The sequence below is a fragment of the Panicum hallii genome, chromosome 3 (genome assembly GCF_002211085.1).
Source record: "Panicum hallii strain FIL2 chromosome 3, PHallii_v3.1, whole genome shotgun sequence".
Taxonomy (NCBI): Eukaryota; Viridiplantae; Streptophyta; class Magnoliopsida; order Poales; family Poaceae; genus Panicum; species Panicum hallii.
Window position 1 is genome coordinate 9,084,721 of NC_038044.1, and position 21,790 is coordinate 9,106,510.

At 41.5% G+C, this 21,790-nt stretch overlaps 4 protein-coding genes across 6 annotated transcripts; all 4 read left to right on the forward strand.

Moving 5' to 3' along the window:
- Positions 1-2,297: 2,297 nt before the first annotated feature.
- LOC112885990 (hypoxanthine-guanine phosphoribosyltransferase) lies at positions 2,298-4,775 on the forward strand. Its single transcript, XM_025951719.1, has 3 exons — positions 2,298-2,910; positions 3,950-4,114; positions 4,350-4,775. Exons 1-3 carry the CDS (start codon positions 2,416-2,418, stop codon positions 4,461-4,463), a joined length of 774 nt encoding a protein of 257 aa, XP_025807504.1. The 5' UTR covers positions 2,298-2,415; the 3' UTR covers positions 4,464-4,775.
- Positions 4,776-5,523: 748 nt separating this feature from the next.
- On the forward strand, positions 5,524-7,983 carry LOC112885989 (protein SLOW GREEN 1, chloroplastic-like). The gene is given in 5 exon segments (XM_025951717.1): positions 5,524-5,608; positions 5,611-6,224; positions 7,055-7,201; positions 7,284-7,364; positions 7,458-7,983. Coding segments are annotated over 5 exon segments (1,113 nt in total). The 3' UTR covers positions 7,644-7,983.
- A 1,060-nt stretch (positions 7,984-9,043) lies between these two features.
- Positions 9,044-14,277, forward strand: LOC112885143 (FACT complex subunit SSRP1-B-like; the record flags this gene model as incomplete). The annotated part of the gene is made up of 14 exons (XM_025950809.1): positions 9,044-9,224; positions 10,224-10,408; positions 10,614-10,955; positions 11,347-11,430; positions 11,507-11,601; positions 11,717-11,825; positions 11,955-12,041; positions 12,121-12,213; positions 12,375-12,572; positions 12,661-12,806; positions 12,898-13,387; positions 13,479-13,703; positions 13,857-13,935; positions 14,093-14,277. Coding segments are annotated over 11 exons (1,695 nt in total), but the record flags the coding sequence as incomplete, so codon positions are not given.
- Positions 14,278-15,007: 730 nt separating this feature from the next.
- LOC112883825 (FACT complex subunit SSRP1-B) lies at positions 15,008-20,605 on the forward strand. 3 transcript variants are annotated; one of them, XM_025949067.1, is made up of 17 exons: positions 15,008-15,232; positions 15,659-15,752; positions 16,078-16,263; positions 16,452-16,557; positions 16,652-16,788; positions 17,164-17,247; positions 17,326-17,420; positions 17,514-17,622; positions 17,730-17,816; positions 17,901-17,993; positions 18,630-18,827; positions 18,910-19,061; positions 19,162-19,312; positions 19,400-19,498; positions 19,597-19,764; positions 19,973-20,051; positions 20,190-20,605. In XM_025949067.1, exons 3-17 carry the CDS (start codon positions 16,183-16,185, stop codon positions 20,306-20,308), a joined length of 1,758 nt encoding a protein of 585 aa, XP_025804852.1. In that variant the 5' UTR covers positions 15,008-15,232; positions 15,659-15,752; positions 16,078-16,182; the 3' UTR covers positions 20,309-20,605. The 3 variants fall into 3 exon arrangements, with proteins under 3 accessions (XP_025804852.1, XP_025804850.1, XP_025804851.1); XM_025949065.1 differs by lacking the exon at positions 15,659-15,752; XM_025949066.1 differs by lacking the exon at positions 15,659-15,752 and having other exon boundaries at positions 19,600-19,764.
- Positions 20,606-21,790: the final 1,185 nt, after the last annotated feature.

Here is a 21,790-nt window from a genome sequence, read left to right on the forward strand (position 1 = left end):
ATTTTATTTGGAAAATGATACAGGCGGTGTTTGGAGTACTATTTGGATTTAACTGCTGGCAGAAGAAAGAAAGGGACAAGGAAAAAAGATCAATCCTTAAAACAATCCATCCTGGTGAGCTAAGGTTTCCTTGCCAAGGAAAGGAAGAAATCAGTCCAGGCGGATGGATCCGGGGTGATGAAATGAGTCCAAGGCTCCAAGTGGACGAATCCGCACGGGGTAGGACGCTGGCAGGAGCTAGTAGGAGGCAGGAGCTGAGGAGTTAGTAACTGTTGGACCAAGGATAAAGGTCCCCACCCCTCCCACTATAACACCTAGGTTTTGTGGTCGGGTTGGTTAGGTGGGGCGTTCTAATTTGGTACCAGAGCCGAGGTCCTAGGTTCGATCCCTCCCGGCCACGCATTTCCGCTGCGCGATTTCCCCTGCGTCTCTCGTAGGGGGAATGTTGGACCAAGGATAAAGGCCCCCACCCCTCCCACTATAACACCTGGGTTTTATGGTCGGGTTGGCTAGGTGGGGCGTTCTAACTGTAACAACCAGGTCGCCGGCGAGGTGAATTTTGGGACGACAAAGACAGGGGAGCGAGAAGAACAAATGCAGGTTTTGCAACTTTACCCTCGCTTTTTGATTCAATAGGCCAGGATTTCAGAAGTTTGTAATATGGCATCTTTCCCGCCCCCCCCCCCTCTAGCCTCCGCCAAGCTCGGAACATATGCCTGGCTTATTTTAAACTTATTGAATTAATATAATTAGACATGAACAGAGTTACTAAATGTTTATATTTGATGAACAATTTGGCGAATAGGTATTGGTGTGGCTAAATGAATAACCATGTAAGGAAACAATGCTGGTACGCCAAAGAGTTTGACACTCTAAAAAAGATTATTAACAATGATATGTGGGGTCCACATGCCATTGATAGTGGCGATGACAAGTAAAAACACAATGCAAAATTGCAATGGAATGGAAAAAAAGCTATTTTTTTAAAATGTAGTGATGATACCTTCTAGTAGTTAGTTATAGAGAAATGTTATACAATTAAAATTGTGTTTTTGCATTAGAGCAAAATCCTCCATAATTGTTTGTATGACTATGCTCTCTTTATTGCCCTAAAATAAGAAATAATTTGTAAGGCAAGGGCTAATTATGAGAACAGTGTAGCTGGTATTGCAATAAAGCAAAACAAAAACTTCTGAAACTCTTGGAATAAGCCTTCCACATACCTCTGAGTTCTTTAATTTAAAGCAAAAAATATTTCCAAGTGAAATTTGGGGGCGTGCAAAGCAACCGGGACCCAGGAGGGGTCACTACAAAAGCGCTGGCGGTAGAACAATTATTTCTCACCACGTCACCAATCTATAGTGTATGATCAGAACCTTTGAATACCCTAAGCACTAGAGGAATCTTCTCTTTGAATACCCTAAGCACTAGAGGAATCTTCTCTCTAATAGTCCCTGAATCACCTTACGGCTTACCACCTTATGTAGTGGGATGATTTATGTAGCACATTGCACCATTTTTTATATAGAGAAATATGATTGATGATGCATTGTAGCCAATCTCCTCAACACCCGAATTGCTACAAACAAACAAGGCTCAACATATGCATGGTGATGCACAATAATGCATTTTACATCTAGGAAAACAGCTTGGATATCTTATCCTCCAATTGTGTAAACTCTTCATGACTTGACTATGTTCGCTTTAGTTATTGTGAAAATAAAGTTCTAGCATCTCTAAGATGAAAGGAGATGTCTCTTTTAATCCTTGCCCCGCTTGTTGTATAAAGCCAAACAAAAAAGTATAACATGAAAGAGATCAATAGAGCCTAACAAATTTGTGAAGATATCAATATGAAAGCACTTAAAGCAAAGAGATACAGTGCTGTATACAAATAGATTTTCAATAGTACATTATATCATATATGGCCAGAGCTTAACGAGCCCAGCTATAATAAGATCCAGTTTGGTTACTATAGAGTTTATTATAAGCCCCATCACATCGGATATTTGGATGCTAATTAGGAGTATTAAATATAAATTAATAACAAAACAAATTCCATAACACATCGGATTAGCCCATATAATGCTACAGTAAACACATGCTAATTATAGATTAAGTAGGCTTAATAGATTCGTCTCGCGAATAAGCTCTAATCATATTTAATCTTTCTAATTAGTATTAAAATATTCGATATAACAGATTTTATTATAAGCACTTGCAACAATCCAAATAGACTCTAGAAACTGAGTACGGCCTACATTTCCAATTTGCCATTTCTGCACCTGTAGCGCCGTACCTTAAAAACACTAAAAAAATTCTGTACCTGCGGAGGGAACAGAGAGATTCTACTCCAGCGCTACACAAGTCAACCCAACGTCCGTTAATCCGTACCAGCCCCTGGCCAACATCAACATGGTGGTGGTGACGACGCAGGATTCCGGAATCCTTGCACGGTTCCCCACCAACCCCGCGTCTTCCCAGCCGCGCAACATCGCCACCCCCACCCCGCCGCCCACGCACCAAGGCCTGCCCAATAAATCCTCCGCGCTCCGCGCCCGCCGCCGCCCTACAACCCTAGCCGCCCTCCCTGCCGCCGCCGCCGTCATGGTGAGCGCCGAGGCCAGCATCGAGCGCGTGCTGTGGACGGAGGCCGAGGTGGCCGCCCGCGTGGGCGAGGTCGCCGCCGAGCTCGCGGCCGACCTGCGCGCGCTGCCGGAGCCCGCGGTCGTCGTCGGCGTCGCCACGGGCGCGTTCCTCTTCCTCGCCGACCTCGTCCGCCGCGTCGACGCGCCGCTCGCCGTCGACTTCGTGCGCGTCGAGTCCTACGGCGGCGGGACCGAGTCCAGCGGCAAGCCCCGGATCACGGCCGACCTCAAGGTCGACGTCGCCGGGAAGCACGTCGTCGTGGTGAGCGGCTGGACCATCCCTTTCTCGTGACCCGCTTTTGTATGGATGACATGCCCTCTGCACGCGCTGTGTGCCCTGTTTCCCTTGTCGTGTGTGGCTCCTGCCTTCTGGTGTGGTCCTTTGATAATTTGTTACCTGCCGTTTGCTCGTGGACGGACTCTCTCTAAGATAATTCACGTGAACTCCTTTAGATTGATTTCATGCTTATTTATTGCTTTCCTCGGGAATTCAGTAGCTTCCAGGCTTCCAGCAAATGTTTTCTCTTCAATGGCATGAATTCCATCCATTCTAAATTTCTAATGCAGGCAAAATAAACCCACACCCATCTCTCTTTGGTAGTTAATGTTAAGATTGCAAAAGTGTGGACCGTTTTGACATGATGTTCCTGTGCTGCATGTAATTTGTAGGTCCCTGCATATGTTCTTTAATATGTCACTCGTTACAAAGGTCTCTTACTGTGAACATTTGAAGTTATCCTAGAATTGTTCTCCGGAAGTTTGGCAAAAATGTTATAGATGGGGGAGGGATATAATCAGGCAAGGCGCTAATAATCTGAAATTGATGAAGTATATAGTCTTTTGGGTGAAGGTTATTCTGTACAATGAACCCTATAAGATTGTTTGACTGCTTAATGTCTTTGGAGTATTCTTTTCTCAGCAAAATGGCAAATTTTCTTTTTCCATGATTCTTGAGCTTGGCAAGTATCATCAGGATAGTCGAACAGTCATTTCTATCAAATTGTTTGATGGGATTACTATCTGCCAGACTATGATATATTGACTTGTAGAGAGTGCCTATTTTGAAGCGGGGAAAGATTTTGAATCATACCCACTCCTCATTAGAATGATGGTTGCTTGCATGCAGTACTTTTGCGGATGATAGAAATGCCTTCTATGTCCATTATTTACTTTTATTTTAACTAGGCTATGTGTTCAGTAACTGAATTGGCATATTGCATTGCCTGAGATGAACTCCTAGATCTTCGTGAGCCTCTTTCCACTGGTATATGGAATTTGATAATGATATCATATCTCTGTAGGTTGAGGATATTGTGGATACAGGGAATACTCTCTCATGTCTCATTGCTCATTTAGAAAAGAAAGGGGCATCATCCATATCGGTTTGCACTTTCCTTGACAAACCAGCAAGAAGGAAAGTTAATATACAGCTTGTGGGGGATGGAAAATTCTACAGTGGCTTTGAGGTACAATTACCATCTCCTTTTAATATCATTCTATGGCGCACACTTCTGTCAAAAATCGCTTACCAAAATGTTACATTGTTACATGGATCAAGCAAACTATATTTGTTACCAGTGAAAAATGCAAACTAGAGATTTATGTAGCTTTTTTTTTCTGGTAAACAAATATAGTGATGAAAAGCTCTACTAAGCTGCCCTTCCCATCTTGCAAGTGTTAATTTGCTTTTGTCCTTTTCAGTGCCCGGACTACTTTGTTGTTGGTTATGGTTTGGATTATGCAGAGCTCTACCGCAACCTGCCTTATGTCGGAGTTCTCAAGCCTGAGAAGTACAAAAAGGATTCAAGCAATTAGACCGGAGCCTCAACTTGCACCACGTGCAAGAGGGCAGAGTTACAAATGATACAAACATTGCAGTTTTGCTTAACTTTGTACAAGAAAGAAGCAGAAAGCCTGCTAATTTACCTTTTTCTCCTTCTAAGCTCCGGAAAACTGCAGCTTCCCAGATTTCAGCAGCATAACAGAAGATGTATCACTGTCGTCTTTGTTCGTCGCCGCACCGCAACCCTGAAGGGAAAGATGTGGTTGTATGACATGTTAAATTCACTTTACAGGCCGAACAGCATATCTCGTACATCTGAGAAGTTTCAGTGTGCTTGTGTGTTCTCTTGTACTTGGTTTGCGATGCATTGTCAATGTTTTTTTTTCTTGGAAAGACGATGCATTGTCAATCAACGTTTTTTTTTCTTGGAATGACGGTGCATTGTCAAAACTGAAAGGATTGTGGATCAGGCTTGGTCACTTCGGAGTGGGAGAGAAAATAAGCTTGTTTCCCTACCAGTCAAAATGAAGATATGGTGAGGTGACTATCGAACTTTTAAGTCCCGGCGTTAGAGTTGGTCAGTTCAGTTTACATTTCCTGTGGTCTTGCACATGGTGAGAATATTGTATTTGAGCACATCGTTCATGATTCCAGGGGAAGCTTTCCTGAACAAAGCATGCGTCTGAACTGTTTCTGAATTTGCTCTGTTTATGTATGCACAAGGTGAGAAACTATGAACATTGTGTTTGGCCGCGCTCTGGCAGCGAGCGTCATTGGCTCATTGCCGCATGTCCACGGTATCCCGAGCATCCCCGCCCTCCTGCAGCGGGCGCCACCGGAGTCCAGGACAAAAACCACATTTTGGTGGTGCCTGGACACAAAAAACAAATTATCACTGGCCGGCATCAAAGATGGCGCAGCAACGCCAGGGATTTCTAGTACTCTTCAATTTCTCTGCAAACTAAATGCTCACTCTAAATTTCTTTCCCAGTATAGCATCTGAGCATCTATCTCCATTGCAGATTCCAGAAGCAGAGAAGACCCCTCGGCCCTCAGCATACTCCTCTTCTTGCTCGCGACAAAGCCTCGGCCATGGCGATAAACTTCATCTTGCCCACCACAATCCCCACAGCCTCTGCCTCCCTCCTCCCCATCCGCCGCCATCCCGCTGCCGGCCCTCCCTCCCCTCCCCCCTCAAGCCCAACCGCTTTCGAATTCCACCCAAACCCCCACGCTTCTCCAGAGTCCCCTCTATCTCCCCCTCCCTCAAGACCCCGACAGTCGGCGTCCTCTCGTCCGTCGCCTCAACCTTGAGGACCCTCCTATTCCTGCTCGCCGCAGGCCTCCTCTCCCTCTCCGGCGTCCGCCCGCTTCCCGCCCTCGCCTCCGCTCCCCCGCCTACTCTGCAGCCACAGGAAATCGAGGGGCAAGACGATGACGAGCAGCAAGAATGCGAAGAAAGGAAGCAGGAGGTCGAGAAAGCAGAGGTAAAAGAGAAAGAGGAGCAGCAAGAGGATGAGGACGACGATGAGATGCGTATGTATTCGGCGATTCTGAGCCGCAGCCCGGGCGATGTGGACGCGCTCAAGTGCGCGCTGTACGCCAAGATGAGGCGCGCGGACTGGGGCGGCGCGCTCCGGTACGCACGGCGCCTGCGTGACGCCGAGCCCGGCGAGGTGGAGTGGCGGCTGATGGTGGCGCAGCTGCACGAGCTCAGTGGGGACCTCGCCGAGGCCGAGCGTCAGTTCAGGGAGGTTCTAGCAGAGGACCCGCTTCTCCTCCGTGCTCTCCATGTGGGTATAAGACTAAGTATAACATACATGCTCCTTCTGATCTGAAGTATCCACTAACTGCAATTGTTCTTGTTGATATGGTTACCTTTGTCACATTATGATATCATATTATGCTATGTGCCACAATTCCATTAACATCGTGGCAGTTTACTGCAGCTATTTCTAACCTATGCTAGAGTTGTCCTAAGAATCCACATAATGTTGTCTTAATTCTTGAAATTCTCAGAACGGAGCAGAAATACATTTGGCTACACACTTGGTAACCAGTTCACGTGCTAGCAAGTTCAAATGCAACAGGAATTGGAGGGTTGTGGCACAGCCCATGAGCCCTTCCCATAAGGTGTTTTGTGACGAATATTGTGTAGGTTTCATTAACAGTCAAATTTTCATTTTAAGATGGTAGGAAGTACTAACTATGTATGAGGAGGCTTTCTCAATATCTATTGTAGGGGTTATATAACTTGATTAGTCAAGTGTTGTAAATTTAACTGATTGATTTGAAAAAAAGAACTGATTATATCAAGCGTTGTGAATTTCACTGGATAAAATGCAGCTATCAAAAAGAACTGATTTTGTGAGGAATGAAGCAGAGCAAGTTCTCTACTTCTTGATCTGTCTGCTCAGCATCTTGTGTTCAGGCATGTGCAGCATATTCTGGACCCAATTCTAGTCCTTAAGACATTCTTAAAACACACTTGGCTATACATTTGGCTACACACTTTTGTCTTAATTCTGATCCAAATTCTGGACCCAATTCTAGCCCCATTCATAGGATATTTCTAAGTAGTTGGTATTTCCTCATGATCTGGTAAGACCTCACACACTTGCAGGGATTCGCACTGTGTATGCATAAGAAACTCGAAGGCCCTACTGTTTTTGAAATACTTGAGAATGCTTTGCAAGTTGCAGTTTCTGAAAAAAGGGTCCCGGAAGAGCGTAACATAAAGCTTTTGATTGCACAGATGCATGTTGTCAAGGTAACAAATACTTCAAATGACACGGAGTTCTGAATCCGTGGCAGTTTCTTGTTGTCTAAATGAAAGTTTTGATGGCACACAGGGTCAGTTCGACGTTGCAGCTGAGAAACTACAAAATCTTATAGATGAGGATCCTCGAGATTTCCGACCTCACCTTTGCCAGGTACTCTTTTATCTTCTGTAGATTGTGATTTGTCCTGGTTCCTGAAAGTATTTTTGTTTTGATTCTGACTCTGGATTTTCCTTTGTCTTGCAGGGCATTGTGTATGCACTTTTAGACAGGAAAGAAGACGCAGATAAGCAATTTGATATATACAGAAGCCTTGTGCCAGATGAATTCCCAGATAAGAGTTTTATTAATGATGTTATACTAGCAGCTAAAATGGAGTCAGATGATCGGATACAAAAGGAATTTGGATCAGAATTTCTATCAAAGAAATGATCCCTTAGGATTTTCATAGCTGAACGTCTTGATGCTTCTGGTAGAGGGTAGATACGTTGCAGATGAAATATAATAAAGGGAGGTGAGTGAGAGGTACTTCTCCTAGCATTATTTTTCTTTGCTCCTTCTCCTCCCTGCTGTCACTTCGCATTAGAATATAATGATGAGAGGTCAAGTATTTATGTCCATCACAGAAAAATCTGCTTGAAAGTTCATACTGAAAGAAGTGTACATTGCGAGTTCACTGAGTTGTGAAATGCTATACAAGTGTACATACTGAAAGAAGTTGTAAACTCTCTATCACAGTAAAGTATTACCTCCCCTCTTTTGCACTAGCGTATCCTTGTCTTAACTAACATGTATTCGTGTTGAGTTCTATTCATGAAACTTCCATAAGTGAGTAATGACACTTGTAAACGAATATTTTCTGTGTTCCAAACACCTTGCCTTCTAAAAATTCCTCTACTTTCCAGTCCTCTTGCACATACGATTCTATCCTATTCCTACGCTTCCTTATCGCCGTGCTCTTCAATTCTTGCTTTTCAAATGAGTATGATACTTGCAAAGGAATCTTCAAAAATCTCTTTAAGTGTGGAGAGTGAGAGAAACACTCAAGAGTGTGATGTGGCAATTCCAAAAGCAAAACTCTACCGTGAATAACTCACCGTTGTCTGTTGACTGTCCACGGTCTTGTACAAATATTTCTAGTTTGACATATTCCGATTAATTATCCACTATCCTACTAACTATATGCTTATATCATTAATACTTTATTTATTATTATACTTGCACACAGTTTATATTTTAATGTTCACTGATCATATCTAACAAACTATAAACTTTGATTAGAACTATATAAGTGGTCATAGCTTACTGTCAGTAATGCATAAATTACTTTCAACAAATTCAAATATAAAATATCATGTACACAAATGCACATCCATTAAATTCCGATTAGGGGACCTCAATAGATTAATCCTTTTTTGATAGGATTAAATCCTTCCGATACATTCACCTACCTCTCTCTCTCTCTCACCCTCTCTCTCATTTGACAAAAGACGTCCTAGGCCACCTGATTTACATTAATAAAAACATGTATAACTATAGAGAAAACGTGTTAAAAAATAAAAAATACAATCAAATTGATAAAGTCTCTTACACGCCATCCATCAAACATGGTCACTTCCCATCACTATTGAAGTGACACGTTCAAAAATTCTAAATTCAAACTCTTTTTTTTTCTCAGAAATTCACTCTTTTGATCGTGAAAACACGCAAAGTCGGTGTGAAGTGTTCCTTTTTCTCGCGAGAAGACTACCCCACCTGTCAGAGTAACCCGCTCCCCGTCCATACGCCTATATTAACGCGCGCGCGCGCCCCTTGCCCCCCGCCCCAAAACCAAAGCCTTCTCCGCTCTCGCGAAGCAGAGCTCCGGAGCTCCCCGATCAACATATATAAGCCGACGAGGCGACGCCCGGGAGAGGTCACGCGAGCGCGACTGGAGACAGTTCGGCGGCAGCGAGCGAGATGACGGACGGCCACCACTTCAACAACATCTCCCTCGGTGGCCGCGGCGGCTTCGTGAGTCCCCGATCGCCTCTCTGCCTCTCGCCATCTCATCTCGAGTTCGCTTCGCCGTGCTTTTCGGCGAGTCGAGGGTTACGCCTTGGTGCATTCGGTTTAGCGGCGACGATCTGGCGATCAGGCTGAGCGGCCGGATTATTTTATTGGCGCCTTTTCGCATTCAGGCGGCGCTCGATTTCCCTGGGCATCACGCCACGCGTTAAGGGTTTCCTCGAGGGGCACGAGTTCTGTTGCAAAGAGGAAATTTTGCGAGCTTCGGGGTTGCTTGATGAACGTAATTTAGCTAAAGGCAAAACGATTGTTTTTTTGGGTCCTTTGCCTGTTTTGCGCAATGCGCTGGGCTTTGGATTGAGCACCAAGTGGAACAATCTGAAACAGTTTTCGCTCATCGTTAAATACAGTAGTTGCAACTATCAGATACCAAGCTCCTTGTTATTTTGCTAGTGCTTGACTGTCTTGCGTCAATCGTGCATTTGGGAACAGAAAGGTACTTGCAAAACGGGAATTTTGGAGGAAATTTTCAGGAACAGAATTCTGATGAGAGTAGTTCTAATGTAGGCCTTTCTGAACAATGAAATGGGCTCATTGTTCCTATGATATCACGATGGAACCATGAGGCCTAACATAATGCCAATTGTTTTTAGTCTGTTTCCAAGACTCATTTAGCGTGAGGAATTAATAGCTTGTAATTATTGGGCTAACACTGCATCATTTTGTAAGATCACAAACCCATGACCTCCATCATTGGCGATTTTTTAAAATTGTTTCTTTCCTCCTGATCTTTGCACTTGTTTAAGGGTTATTCCTCTTATCATGGCCTTTTGCATTGATTATCACACTAAGTATGATGTAAGAATTTACCGACCAATTCCATTTTTTATAGCATGAAAGGGAATTGATAAAAAAATATGTACTTTTCATGATTTTTTTTTACAATCTTGTCTCTTTGTGGTCTTGAATTTCTTTTGTGCTGTTGTGGCCTGTGGTGTCTTGTAGAACCCTGGAAGTTTAAACTTTGTTCAGGAGGATTTGCGTGGAAGAAGCAAGGTGGAGGAAAGATTATCGAGGTTGATAAAGCTGATATCACTTCAGTAGCATGGATGAGGATCCCTAAATCTTATCAGCTTAATGTTGGGACGAAGGAGGGCCTATTTTACAGGTTCTTTGGCTTTCGTCAACAGGTGATATTCCCTTGGTCCCTCCATTATTTTTATCTAAAGGAAATTACGTATTTATATCGTCTATGTCTAATTAATATGCGCTGAAAATCAATGTGGCCGCATGGGGACTTCTCAGTCCTTATAAATCTGCTGTGTCTATGTTTCTATCTGACAAATGGAATAATTGGTCATATTATAACTCGAAAAGTATTTAATTTCCTTTTAGGATGTTAGCAACCTGAGTAACTTTATACAAAGAAGCACGGGAATCTCACCACAGGAGAAGCAGCTTTCCATTAGTGGGCATAACTGGGGTGGAGTTAAAATCGATGGTCAGCCAAACTTTCTATTGTATTTAAATGTTTCCTATACTCCATTGCCTTCTTATAACCTCTGGTTTTATTCCTTTTCCTATTTTCTTTCCATTTCAGGAACTAGGCTTTGCTTTAATGTTGGTGAGAAGGAAGCATTTGAAGTCTCTCTAGCAGATGTATCGCAGGCTCAGATGCAAGGGAAAACAGATGTTGTTCTCGAGTTCCATATAGATGATACTACTGCAGCTAATGAGGCATGTTTCGCTTCATCCATTTTTTTTCTTTTTCTTTTGTTTGCATCACTCTTTTCTAGGTGTAAAGGAAGAAGTTTATTTATGTTTATAAGTTTTGATGAAGGATTCCGTAGTTGATGTACTTTATTTTTAATCTTTTGCACTTTTCTTGTTTGTTCCAACTTCCAAGACTATGTAACAAAAAGATTGTGCTTCCATGTTGCTATTTCAATCTTATTTGGTTGTTCGAATAACAGCAACATGGTTATTAGATAAAGTTTTCAACTATGTAAATGAGACAAATAGCAAATGCATTGATGAGTACTGTTTAAAAATTGTTTTGATTAATGATGGTTGCAATTCTTATGGTCGATACAGCTAAGCTCAATTCCTCCCCTTGTTCTGACTGCAGAAGGATTTGCTGACGGACTTAAGTTTTCATGTACCAACTTCAAATGCTCAATTTATCGGGGATGAGCATCGTACTTCAGCTCAGGTGAGGTTGCTTGATATGCGCAATATGACAAAAACACATGTGCCGGTGTAAATCTGGAATATTCTCTGCTTTTCAGATGTTGTGCCAGGAGATTTTGCATAGAGCTGACAAAGGGAGCCCCTCAGAAGCGGCTGTAGTTACATTTGAAGGAATCGCAATCCTCACACCAAGGTGGGAAAATCATACATGTACACAGTATCTGTTTGGCTAAAATTAATGTTACTTATTTAATGTGTACTTATTATTTTGTTTTGCTGAAGTAATTAAGTTCTCCTTTTTAATTCAGAGGTCGATACAGTGTTGAGCTTCATCAGTCATTCTTGCGACTCCAAAGACAAGCTAATGATTTCAAAATCCAGTATAGCAGTATTCTTCGCCTCTTTATTTTAGCAAAGGTTACATTATTTTGTCTTTGTTTTATTTATGTGTTGTGAGCTCCTATTGTATGGTTCATTCTCTTCTCCCTTTATTGTGTCATTGTTGACTCCAATCTATCAAATGATTTGCTTTTGTCACCTATGCAGTCACAAAACCCTCATACTTTTGTGGTTATCGCACTTGATCCACCAATTCGAAAAGGACAAACATTGTATCCCCACATTGTTATTCAGGTGTTGTATCACAATCCAGTTTTCACATCTAAATTGGATAAATTGAACAAAAAAATTAATTTCCTCATTGTGTGAACAGTTTGTGACAGAGGCAATGGTAGAAAGGGAGCTGGCATTGAGTGAGCAAGTTTTGGCTGAAAAGTACAAAGATAGGCTTCAGGGCTCTTACAGGGTGATATATTTACTCACTTTGATAAGTACTATATGCTCGCATCAATTGATGTCTATAGTCTTCAAATAAAGATGGATCCTAGATAATCTTGGTTTTACTCAATATATGACTTGTGATAACCCTATACTAATAGCTCACAGAATCAATTGAAATATTTGTAGGGTCAAATACATGCGGTATTCTCCAACGTCCTTTGTGGCCTCTCTGGTGCTAAAGTGACTGGGCCAAGTACGTCCTGCAGTTGCCAACATGGGTATGCGGTCAAATTAACACTTAAAGCTCAAGATGGTTTGCTTTATCCACTTGAAAAGTCCTTCTTCTTTCTGCCAAAGTCCCCAACACTCATTCTTTATGAGGAGGTTTGTCTTTAAAAAAAGATTAAAGAATGTCGTTGATGGTTGTTCATTCATTTGCTTTTGGTTCGATTAAAGCTGTTATTTGCTGCAGATTGAGTATGTATTGTTTGAGCGTCATGGTGCTGGTGGTGTTAATATATCATCTCAATATTTTGACGTCTTGGTCAAGCTAAAAAATGATCATCTCTTCAGTAACATCCAAAGGATTGAATGCCAAAACCTGTTCAGCTTCATTAGGTATTTACCTTTTTTATTGATTTATTAATTGTCTTGTATGTTTAGGATATGGAACTGACAAGGGCTTCTTGTTCCTTTTATATTTTTCAAGTGACAAGCATTTGAAAATTCTGAATCTTGGAGATGGTCAAAGAATAACTGGTGGTGTTACATCTGTTCTAGAGAGCACCGATGACGATTCTATGGATCCACATCTGGAGCGAATTAAAAATCAAGCTTGTAATGAGGAAAGTGATCAAGATGTATTACCTCTGTTTAATGGATAATAGGATACTAACTCCGTTCCAAATTGTATGTCGTTTTGGCAAATCTAGATATATGATTTTTGCTATGTATCTAGACATAGTGTTTATCTAGGTGCATAACAAAAATTATGTATCTAGATTTGCCAAAAAGACCTACAATTTGGAACGGATGAAGTACTATAGATTAACTTAAGTCAATTGCATGTATATTTTTGTGTAACCTCTCTTCAAAACTAGGATGAAGATTTTGTGGCGGACAAAGATGATAGTGGGTCTCCTAGTGATGATTCTGAAGAGGAAGACTCTGATGCTAGTATGAGCGGAGATGAAAAGGAGGTGACTAGATTTGCTCTTACGGTATTCCTTCTTCCGGTTCGAACCAGAATCTCTATAGTAATGCAACATGCTAATGAACTTCTTGATCCAGAATTCTTCCTAGATGAAAGCTAGTATCTCAAAGCCGCATGTGAAAAGGAAGCTGAATAGTGGGTCTGATGAAGGTTCTCAGAATAAAAAACCAAAGAGAAAGAAAGAGCAGAAGAGTGGGTCCGATGAAGGTTCTCAAAAGAAAAAGCCAAAGAGGAAGAAAGATCCGAATGCCCCTAGAAGAGCCATGGCTCCATTCACGTACTTCTCGAAGGCTGAGCGAGCTGTAAGTTACTTATAACCGTGAATTTCAGAAAGCCGTATTATCCACAGAACTGATTAAAAGTTAGGAGAACTGCTCCAACCTGATTTTAGACTTGCAAATCAAGAAGACAGAGAGGTACATATTACAAAGTTAACTGATGCTTTTCCATGGCAGAATATAAAGAACAGCAACCCTGAACTGACTACCACAGAGATCGCAAAGAAGCTCGGGGAGAGATGGCAAAAGATGACAGGTAACTACAGTTCAGATATCCGTGTTACATACCCCGGGCACTGTGACATTGCTGCACATTATTATACATTCTTCGTGATGGTCGTCAATCGTCAAGTTTGTTTGCAGAAAGTAGAAAACAATTGTTCTAATAGTTTCTGTTGCCCCCAAATTTGCAGCCGAGGAGAGACAGCCAGCCATACGTGGAGCAATCCCGAGCCGACAAGCAACGTTACGAGCAGGAGTCTGCCGCCTACCGTGGCGCAGGAGCTCAGCAGGGCCCCGGCGGCGGGTCGGGAGGAAGGCTGTAGGTTTTGACAGTTGATAGAAGGAACTGGGATTGTTGAGCGATCAGTGTAAATAGGACGGGAAAATTCACCTTAGCTTTTAAATGCTGCAGGCAATCTTTCCTAATTAGCCAGTGTTACTAGTAATATGTGTTGCCTCGAGTATAAATCAAAGGCCGTTGATGCAACTGCTTTGAGCATCACTCTCGTGTCTCGACCACAGTATTCCCATGCCACACTCAATGGCTGCCCTGCTAAAATCTTCAAGGCATGCCATCACTTCTGCTTGGAAAGTTTTCAGAACATATTCAGGATGTCGTTTCCGCTCACCACGTCACTATCACTGATCACAAAAGCCCGTCCACCAAAGCAAGATAAATGGGTAGAGCCATCACAATTTGATTTGAGAATTCCGATCTAACGATGGTTTTTGCCAATGCGATTTCTGTCGCATTCTACTTTCCTCCTCCTCTGCTATTGCACGCCAGATCGGCAGATTCTCAACACCATTTCTCCTCTCTTTACTCTGTTTCTCTCTTTCCACCACATTTTGCTCCATTGATACCCGCATTCATGATAAGCAGATTATTATTTTTTTTAAAAAAAATAAAATTGAAAACCGATGTCAAAAGTTGGACTTGCTTGCCATTAGCCCATAGTAATGGGAGAGATGCATAAAACCTTGGATAAAAGGGGTTGGGTTTGCTCGCGAGAAAGGTACCCCACCTGTCAGACCCCGTCTAAACGAAAGCGCCTATATTAACGCGCCGCGCGGCGCCCCCATCCCCTCCCCTCACCGGACCCCTCCCCCACCCAAAAACTGAAGCCGTCTTCTCGTCGCGGAGAGCAGAGCTCCGCGATCGCACACTCACGACGAACGAGGCGATCGGCGAGAGGACGAGACCACGCGAGAGCGAATCGAGACGGCTCTAGCGGCGGCGGACACCGGCGGCTGCGCGCGCGGCGCGGGCGAGCTAGATGACGGACGGCCATCACTTCAACAACATCTCCCTCGGAGGCCGCGGCGGCGGCGTGAGCCCTCAATCCCATTCCCCTTCTCGAGTTCATTTCGCCGTGATTAGCTATCAGAGGCGAGTCGAGGGCTTACTACTACTACCGCCTGTTGCTTCGATTTCGTGGCGGCGATCTCGCTCTCGCTTGCGGGGTTTGGGATCGCGGGGAATTTCGTTGATTGGCGTCTCAGCGTGCGGCGCTTGATTTCCCAGAGATCACGCGTTAGGGTTTGTTCGAGGGCCATGTGAAAACTTTTGAGGGATTCTGCCGGAACTGCTCCTCGAACAATGTAGGCCTTTGGAACAACTAAATGAACTCATGGGTTTCCATATCAAATTATTACCGAATTTAGCATCAGGTCGTAACTTGAGAAAAATTCTAATTTTTAAGATAATATACTCAATTCCTGTCTTGTTGCATTTTCGCAAACCATGTTCCCTATAGCCGAAGGGCCACTCAACTTGCAATTACTGGGCTATCGCTGCTCCCTTCGGGAAGATCATAAGTTCATAACCTGTGGCCTCCACTATTTACAAAGGTTAAAAATATTTAAATCCTTTTGTTCTGAATATGTGCACTTGTTCAAGGATTAATATTCTTATCTTTCTAGCTTTATCAGTGTCTATCATACTTATGTAAAACGCGTTTTTTTTCATTATTGCAAATTTGAGATGTGCATTTTGCCTCTAGTCTTGATGTTTTTTTTTATTTTTAGGGAAGTAGGAACCAACCAATTCCATTGCTTATTTCAAAATGAAGGGATGCAGTAAATCAGTTCAGAGAATCATCATTTTTATAAGATTCTTTACGCAGTTGGTTACGCTCATTGATGATGAAATTCTCATTGATGACTTGTGATGTAGAACCCTGGGCAGTTCAAACTTTATTCAGGAGGACTGGCATGGAAGAAGCAAGGGGGAGGAAAGATCATTGAGGTTGATAAAGCTGATATCACATCTGTGACATGGATGAGAATTCCTAAATCCTATCAGCTTAGTGTTGGGACAAGGGAAGGCCTCAGTTACAGGTTCTTTGGCTTCCGTGAACAGGTCATATTCTCTCCATTGGTTTATCCTAAGGACCTTCTTTCTATTTCTAACTTGAAAACATGCTGAAAAATGAGAATGCATCTGGATTTCTTATCATACACTTGATATCTGTTCCAGTGCCTATTTTTGTTTCAGATAATTAAAACCGGTGTATATTTTAAGTCCACTTTTATTCCACTACTTTGTAGGATGTTAGCGGCCTGACTAACTTCATACAAAAGAGCACGGGAATTACACCAGAGGAGAAGCAGCTTTCCATTAGTGGGCACAACTGGGGTGGAATTGCAATAAATGGTTAGCCAAGTTTTCTGTGGCATTTTCTGTGCTACATTCCCTTTTGGCAACCTCTGTTTTGGTTTGATTCCTTGTACTATTCTTTCCATTTTAGGGAATGTGCTTTGCTTTAATGTCGGTTCAAAGGAAGCATTTGAAGTCTCTCTAGCAGATGTGTCGCAGAGTCAGATGCAAGGGAAGACAGATGTCGTCCTAGAGTTCCATGTCGATGATACTACTGGGGCTAATGAGGTCTTGTGGTTTACCAGAATGTGTTTCTCTTTATCCATATAGTTCTATTAAATTTTATTGTTTCGTCACCTTACTATTTTCTGGGAGTAAATCAAGAAGTGGATTATTTATGTTTCCAAATATCATTGATGGATACCATAGTTGCCATATTATTTTATTTCATAGCATCTCTTATTTGTTTACAAATGATTTTTCTGTAATTGATCTTTCAGTCTCATTAATGTTTCCCATGCTTAGTCATTAGATAGACTTTTCAAGTATTTGATTGCATTGAATTGCAGATCCGTTGACAAAAGCTGTAATTTTAATAGTCTACGTTTGATGATTGTTACCTTTACAGCTGATCTCAACTCTTTTCCCTTGCTTTGACTGCAGAAAGATTCGCTGATGGATTTAAGTTTTCATGTACCAACTTCAAATACTCAATTCGTTGGAGATGAGCATCGTACTTCAGCTCAGGTGAGATTGCTTATAAGAACAAGATGACAAAAACATATGCATACATGGTGCAAGTCGTGAAATATCTCTCCCTTTTAGATGCTATGGCAGGCTATATCAGTTCAAATTGACGGTGGGGGCTCCTCAGAGACTGCTGTTGCTACATTCGATGGAATTGCAATTCTTACACCAAGGTAGGAAAATCTACAGCTGGATATCTGCTCCATTCAATTTAATGTATATTAGTTTTTTTTACAAAAATAGCTAAATGCTCCTTTTACATTCAGAGGTCGATACAGTGTTGAGCTTCATCATTCATTTTTGCGACTCCAAGGACAAGCTAATGATTTCAAGATACAGTATAGCAGTATTCTTCGCCTCTTTGTTTTACCAAAGGTTACATTTATTTCATATTTATTTTATATGCTATGATCTTTTGTTGCGTATATGGTTGACTGCAAATTAATATATATGATTCATCATTTGCCTTTTCACCTATGCAGTCACACAACCCTCATACTTTCGTGGTTATCACGCTTGACCCACCAATTCGCAAAGGACAAACATTATATCCTCACATTGTTATTCAGGTTTTGTACTACCACTCAATTTTCACACTAAATTGGATCAAATTTTCATTCAATAAGAAATTAATCTCCTCATTGTGTGAGCAGTTTGAGACAGAGACAGTGGTTGAAAGGGAACTGACATTAAGTGAGGAGGTTTTGGCTGAAAAATACAAGGATAGGCTTGAGAGCTCTTATAGGGTGATATATTTACTTGCTTTCAATAAGTAATCTATCCTTGCATCATTGAAAGGATACTAGCATATGTTCATTTTCTTTTACTGGCTATCTAACTTGTGATGTGTAATCCATACTCGCCTGTTTGCACATTTCCTTCACATGATTGAATTTTAATAATTCAATGCATTTATTTTCAATATAATGGAACTGTTCAAGCTTTCTTATCCTTACTGTTCTCTTCCTTGCAAGCAAGGGGGGTTGATTAACTGCATTTGGCAAAGTTTCGCAACTGAACAAAGCATTGTGTTGACCTTAAAAAAACTCACCTGGCGGGTTAAGGCAGCCTGCTGCATTTAATTAAGTTGAGAAAATACCCCCCTGAATGTGATGCCTGATTGGGCACACTCAACCTCACGTGCGGAGCACACTTATCCCGGTGCCTGTAAGAGGGATTTTTTTTTTCTCTTGTGCAAAACCTGGGTCCCAGCCCAGGTTGGCCAAACCCTCTACTGGGGTTTTTTACCACTGTGTAGATCCTTATCTGTCCCTGCACTCCAGGCTTTTAATATGATGATCCCTTACACTGCTTGCATCTTCGATTGCTAGTTATAACCTTTGTTCATGTAAAATTTTCTTGGGTTATTGATTTATTCGTAGGGTCTAATACATGAGGTATTCTCCATGGTCCTTCGTGGCTTATCTGGTGCTAAAATGACAAGGCCAAGTACATTCCGCAGTTGCCAAGATGGATATGCAGTCAAATCATCACTTAAAGCTGAAGATGGTTTGCTTTATCCACTTGAAAAGGGCTTTTTCTTTCTGCCAAAACCCCCTACACTCATTCCTCATGAGGAGGTGCGTTTTTTAAGAACAAGACAAAAAAGTAGTTCATTTATTTGTTTATTTTTGTCTTATGGTAAGCTGTTATTGGCTGCAGATTGAATATGTTGAATTTGAGCGTCATGGTGCTGGTGGTGCCAGTATTTCATCTCATTATTTTGACCTCCTGATAAAGCTGAAAAATGATCAAGAACATCTCTTCAGAAACATCCAAAGGAATGAATATCATAACCTGTTCAACTTCATCAGGTATTTGCTATGTTTTTGTTGATTTAATCATCATTGTAGCCACCATGATTTTTAAGAAACTGATGATAACTTCTTATTTCTTTCTTTTTAATTTTTCAAGTGGTAAGCACATAAAAATTCTGAATCTTGGAGATGGTCAAGGTAGAGCTGGTGGTGTCACTGCTGTTCTTCAGAGCACTGATGATGATTCTGTCGATCCACATCTGGAGAGGATAAAAAATCAGGCTGGGAATGAGGAAAGTGACGAAGAGGTATTGTCTCGGTTTAACTGATATTCTAATATAGAATTCCCTTAGTCATTTGTATGTTACATTTTTGTGCAATCTCTTCAACATTAGGATGAAGATTTTGTGGCAGACAAGGATGATAGTGGATCTCCTACTGATGATTCTGATGAGGATGGCTCTGATGCTAGTTTGAGCGGGGGAGAAAAGGAGGTGACTAGATTTGCTTTTACAGAACACCATTATAACGTTTTGAGTTTGAATCAGAACCTTTGTGGTAATGGGCCGTGCTAATGAACCACTTGTTACAGAAGTCTTCCAAGAAGGAAGCAAGTAGCTCAAAGCCACCTGTGAAGAAGAAGCAGAAGAGTGTGCCTGATGAAGGTTCTCAGAAAAAGAAGCCAAAGAAGAAGAAAGATCCGAATGCCCCTAAAAGAGCCATAGCTCCATTCATGTACTTCTCAAAGGCTGAGCGAGCTGTAAGTTTCTTAAAACCCTGAAATTCAGAAGGCTATACTGCTGACAAAATAAAACGAAACTAGAAGAAAAATCATTTTGCCCGTTTATCAAGCCCCTGATTTGACAGTTTTTAGTAAATCTTGGACCGAGCTCTGCTATTTTCTCTACTCTTCATGTATTTGCTAGGTTGCAAGAACGAACATGTTAACTGGCACTTTCCAAATGCAGAATATTAAGAGCAGTAATCCTGAACTGGCTACCACAGAGATTGCGAAGAAGCTCGGGGAGAGGTGGCAAAAGATGTCAGGTAACATCCCAGCTTTGTGACACATACTTCCAATGCCGTTGCACATACACTGGTGATTATGTGTTTGCTTGGAGATACCACCATGGCAGTAGTGGACACTATTTCTTCTAATCACTTCCTATGATTTCGATTTTACAGCTGAGGAGAGGCAACCATACATTGAACAGTCCCAGGTCGACAAGCAACGCTATGCGGAAGAGTCTGCCGCCTACCGCGGTGCAACCACTCAGCAGGGCTCCGGCGATGGGTCGGAGTGAAGGTGGCCTTGTTTTGATAGTTAAGTGCAGGGGAGGATTATTGAGCCATCAATGTAAACTGAGTGAGAAATTTTACAGTAGCTTTTGAATCTTCCAAGTTCCACCCAATCTAGTATCTTAGCTGCTAGTTCTACCATTTATATCTGGAAGTACCATATAATCTATTCGCCATCAACTTTTAATGTGACATCAAGGTAAAATATTCTGTGCTGCCAACATTGTGTTGAAGACATAGCAGTGATTAGCGAACTAGTGATACATGTTGAAATTGTATGTACAATAGCTATCTGTGCATGATACTGTATCGAGTTCATGGTCATGGGTCAGCCTAACATAGTCCGATGCGAAAATCAGGGCAGTAGCATCGTGAATAAAGAAAGCTACCATTAGCTCATTTACCATCAAGATTCAAGAATGAGGGGGAGTTCGACTTTTCTAAGGGCTAAAACGTCTAGAAGTTTTTTCATCTTGATTTTTATTCAAAATTTTACATGGACATGGTAAGTGACTATAGTTTCAATGATATTCTGAGCACACCAGTGATTGATGAGTAACAAACTGCTACTATCCCGGCTGGTCATCAACCTAATGCAGGAATTTCTTAAGAATTTGAAGCCACATGGCCTAAAAAAATTCTATCTTTCAGTTGTCACATTAGATCGTACTAGCAAAATGTCGTATGACATTTGTTTAGATACCGCCCATAAGCCTTTTCTAGCAAACATTCATGCCTACTCGGTTTTGTTGGAAAAAAGAACAGCAGACACGCTTTGTTGGTTCCATCCGCTTTTGCCCATTTAGAGACGTTGATGGAGTCTACATCAAATTTATATATATTTCCTAGTATGAACCCGACATATTTTGGGTAACTTAAAAATATGCAGCAGACATGTCTCAATTCTTTCTAAGTCCAACCAAAATTCTACAGTCTTGCGACTCCCCTTCATAAAAGGAAACAGATGTCCAATGTATGAATGGGAAGGAGGGAAAAAAGCAATAAACTCAGATGTTTAAAAACTTTTAACATGAAATCAATGAGCTTGAACTCATAACCACTCAAAAATCTTACTATAAATCTAGAACTTTAATGTTGAACTGAATTGAACGTACATTCTTGCTAATTTTTAGAAAAAATGAATTTTAGTTCTTCAAAAAAAGAAAAATGAATTTTATCCCAATCTTTACATAAGTTTTGCACTCAACCATTCATTATTACAGTTTCGACCCCCAGCTCATTAATACATGCTAGAAAAAGAAAAAAAACAACATGAGTTTGTGGATACAAAACACAAACTCAAACTAAGCATGCCTACATGCTTAGCGAAAATATTCATTGTGGCCGTCTTCAACATTAAAGAAGGTGTCGATGGAAAGCCTCTCTACCATATCCACATGAAACCGTCATCAATGAAAAACCTTCATAGATTTTAGAGATCAAAATATGGGAGGTGTGAATTTTTTAACATATTAAGAGAGCATAAT

Bases quoted from the DNA above. Each gene is read 5' to 3' on its own strand.
- LOC112883825 (XM_025949065.1), top strand. From the start codon at position 15,179: ATGACGGACGGCCATCACTTCAACAACATCTCCCTCGGAGGCCGCGGC. The intron at 17,421-17,513 runs GTAGGAAAATCT...TTTTACATTCAG, and splicing joins ATTGCAATTCTTACACCAAG to AGGTCGATACAGTGTTGAGC. The intron at 19,313-19,399 runs GTATTGTCTCGG...CTTCAACATTAG, and splicing joins ATGAGGAAAGTGACGAAGAG to GATGAAGATTTTGTGGCAGA.
- LOC112885990 (XM_025951719.1), top strand. From the start codon at position 2,416: ATGGTGGTGGTGACGACGCAGGATTCCGGAATCCTTGCACGGTTCCCC. The intron at 2,911-3,949 runs GTGAGCGGCTGG...ATATCTCTGTAG, and splicing joins CCGGGAAGCACGTCGTCGTG to GTTGAGGATATTGTGGATAC. The intron at 4,115-4,349 runs GTACAATTACCA...TGTCCTTTTCAG, and splicing joins AATTCTACAGTGGCTTTGAG to TGCCCGGACTACTTTGTTGT.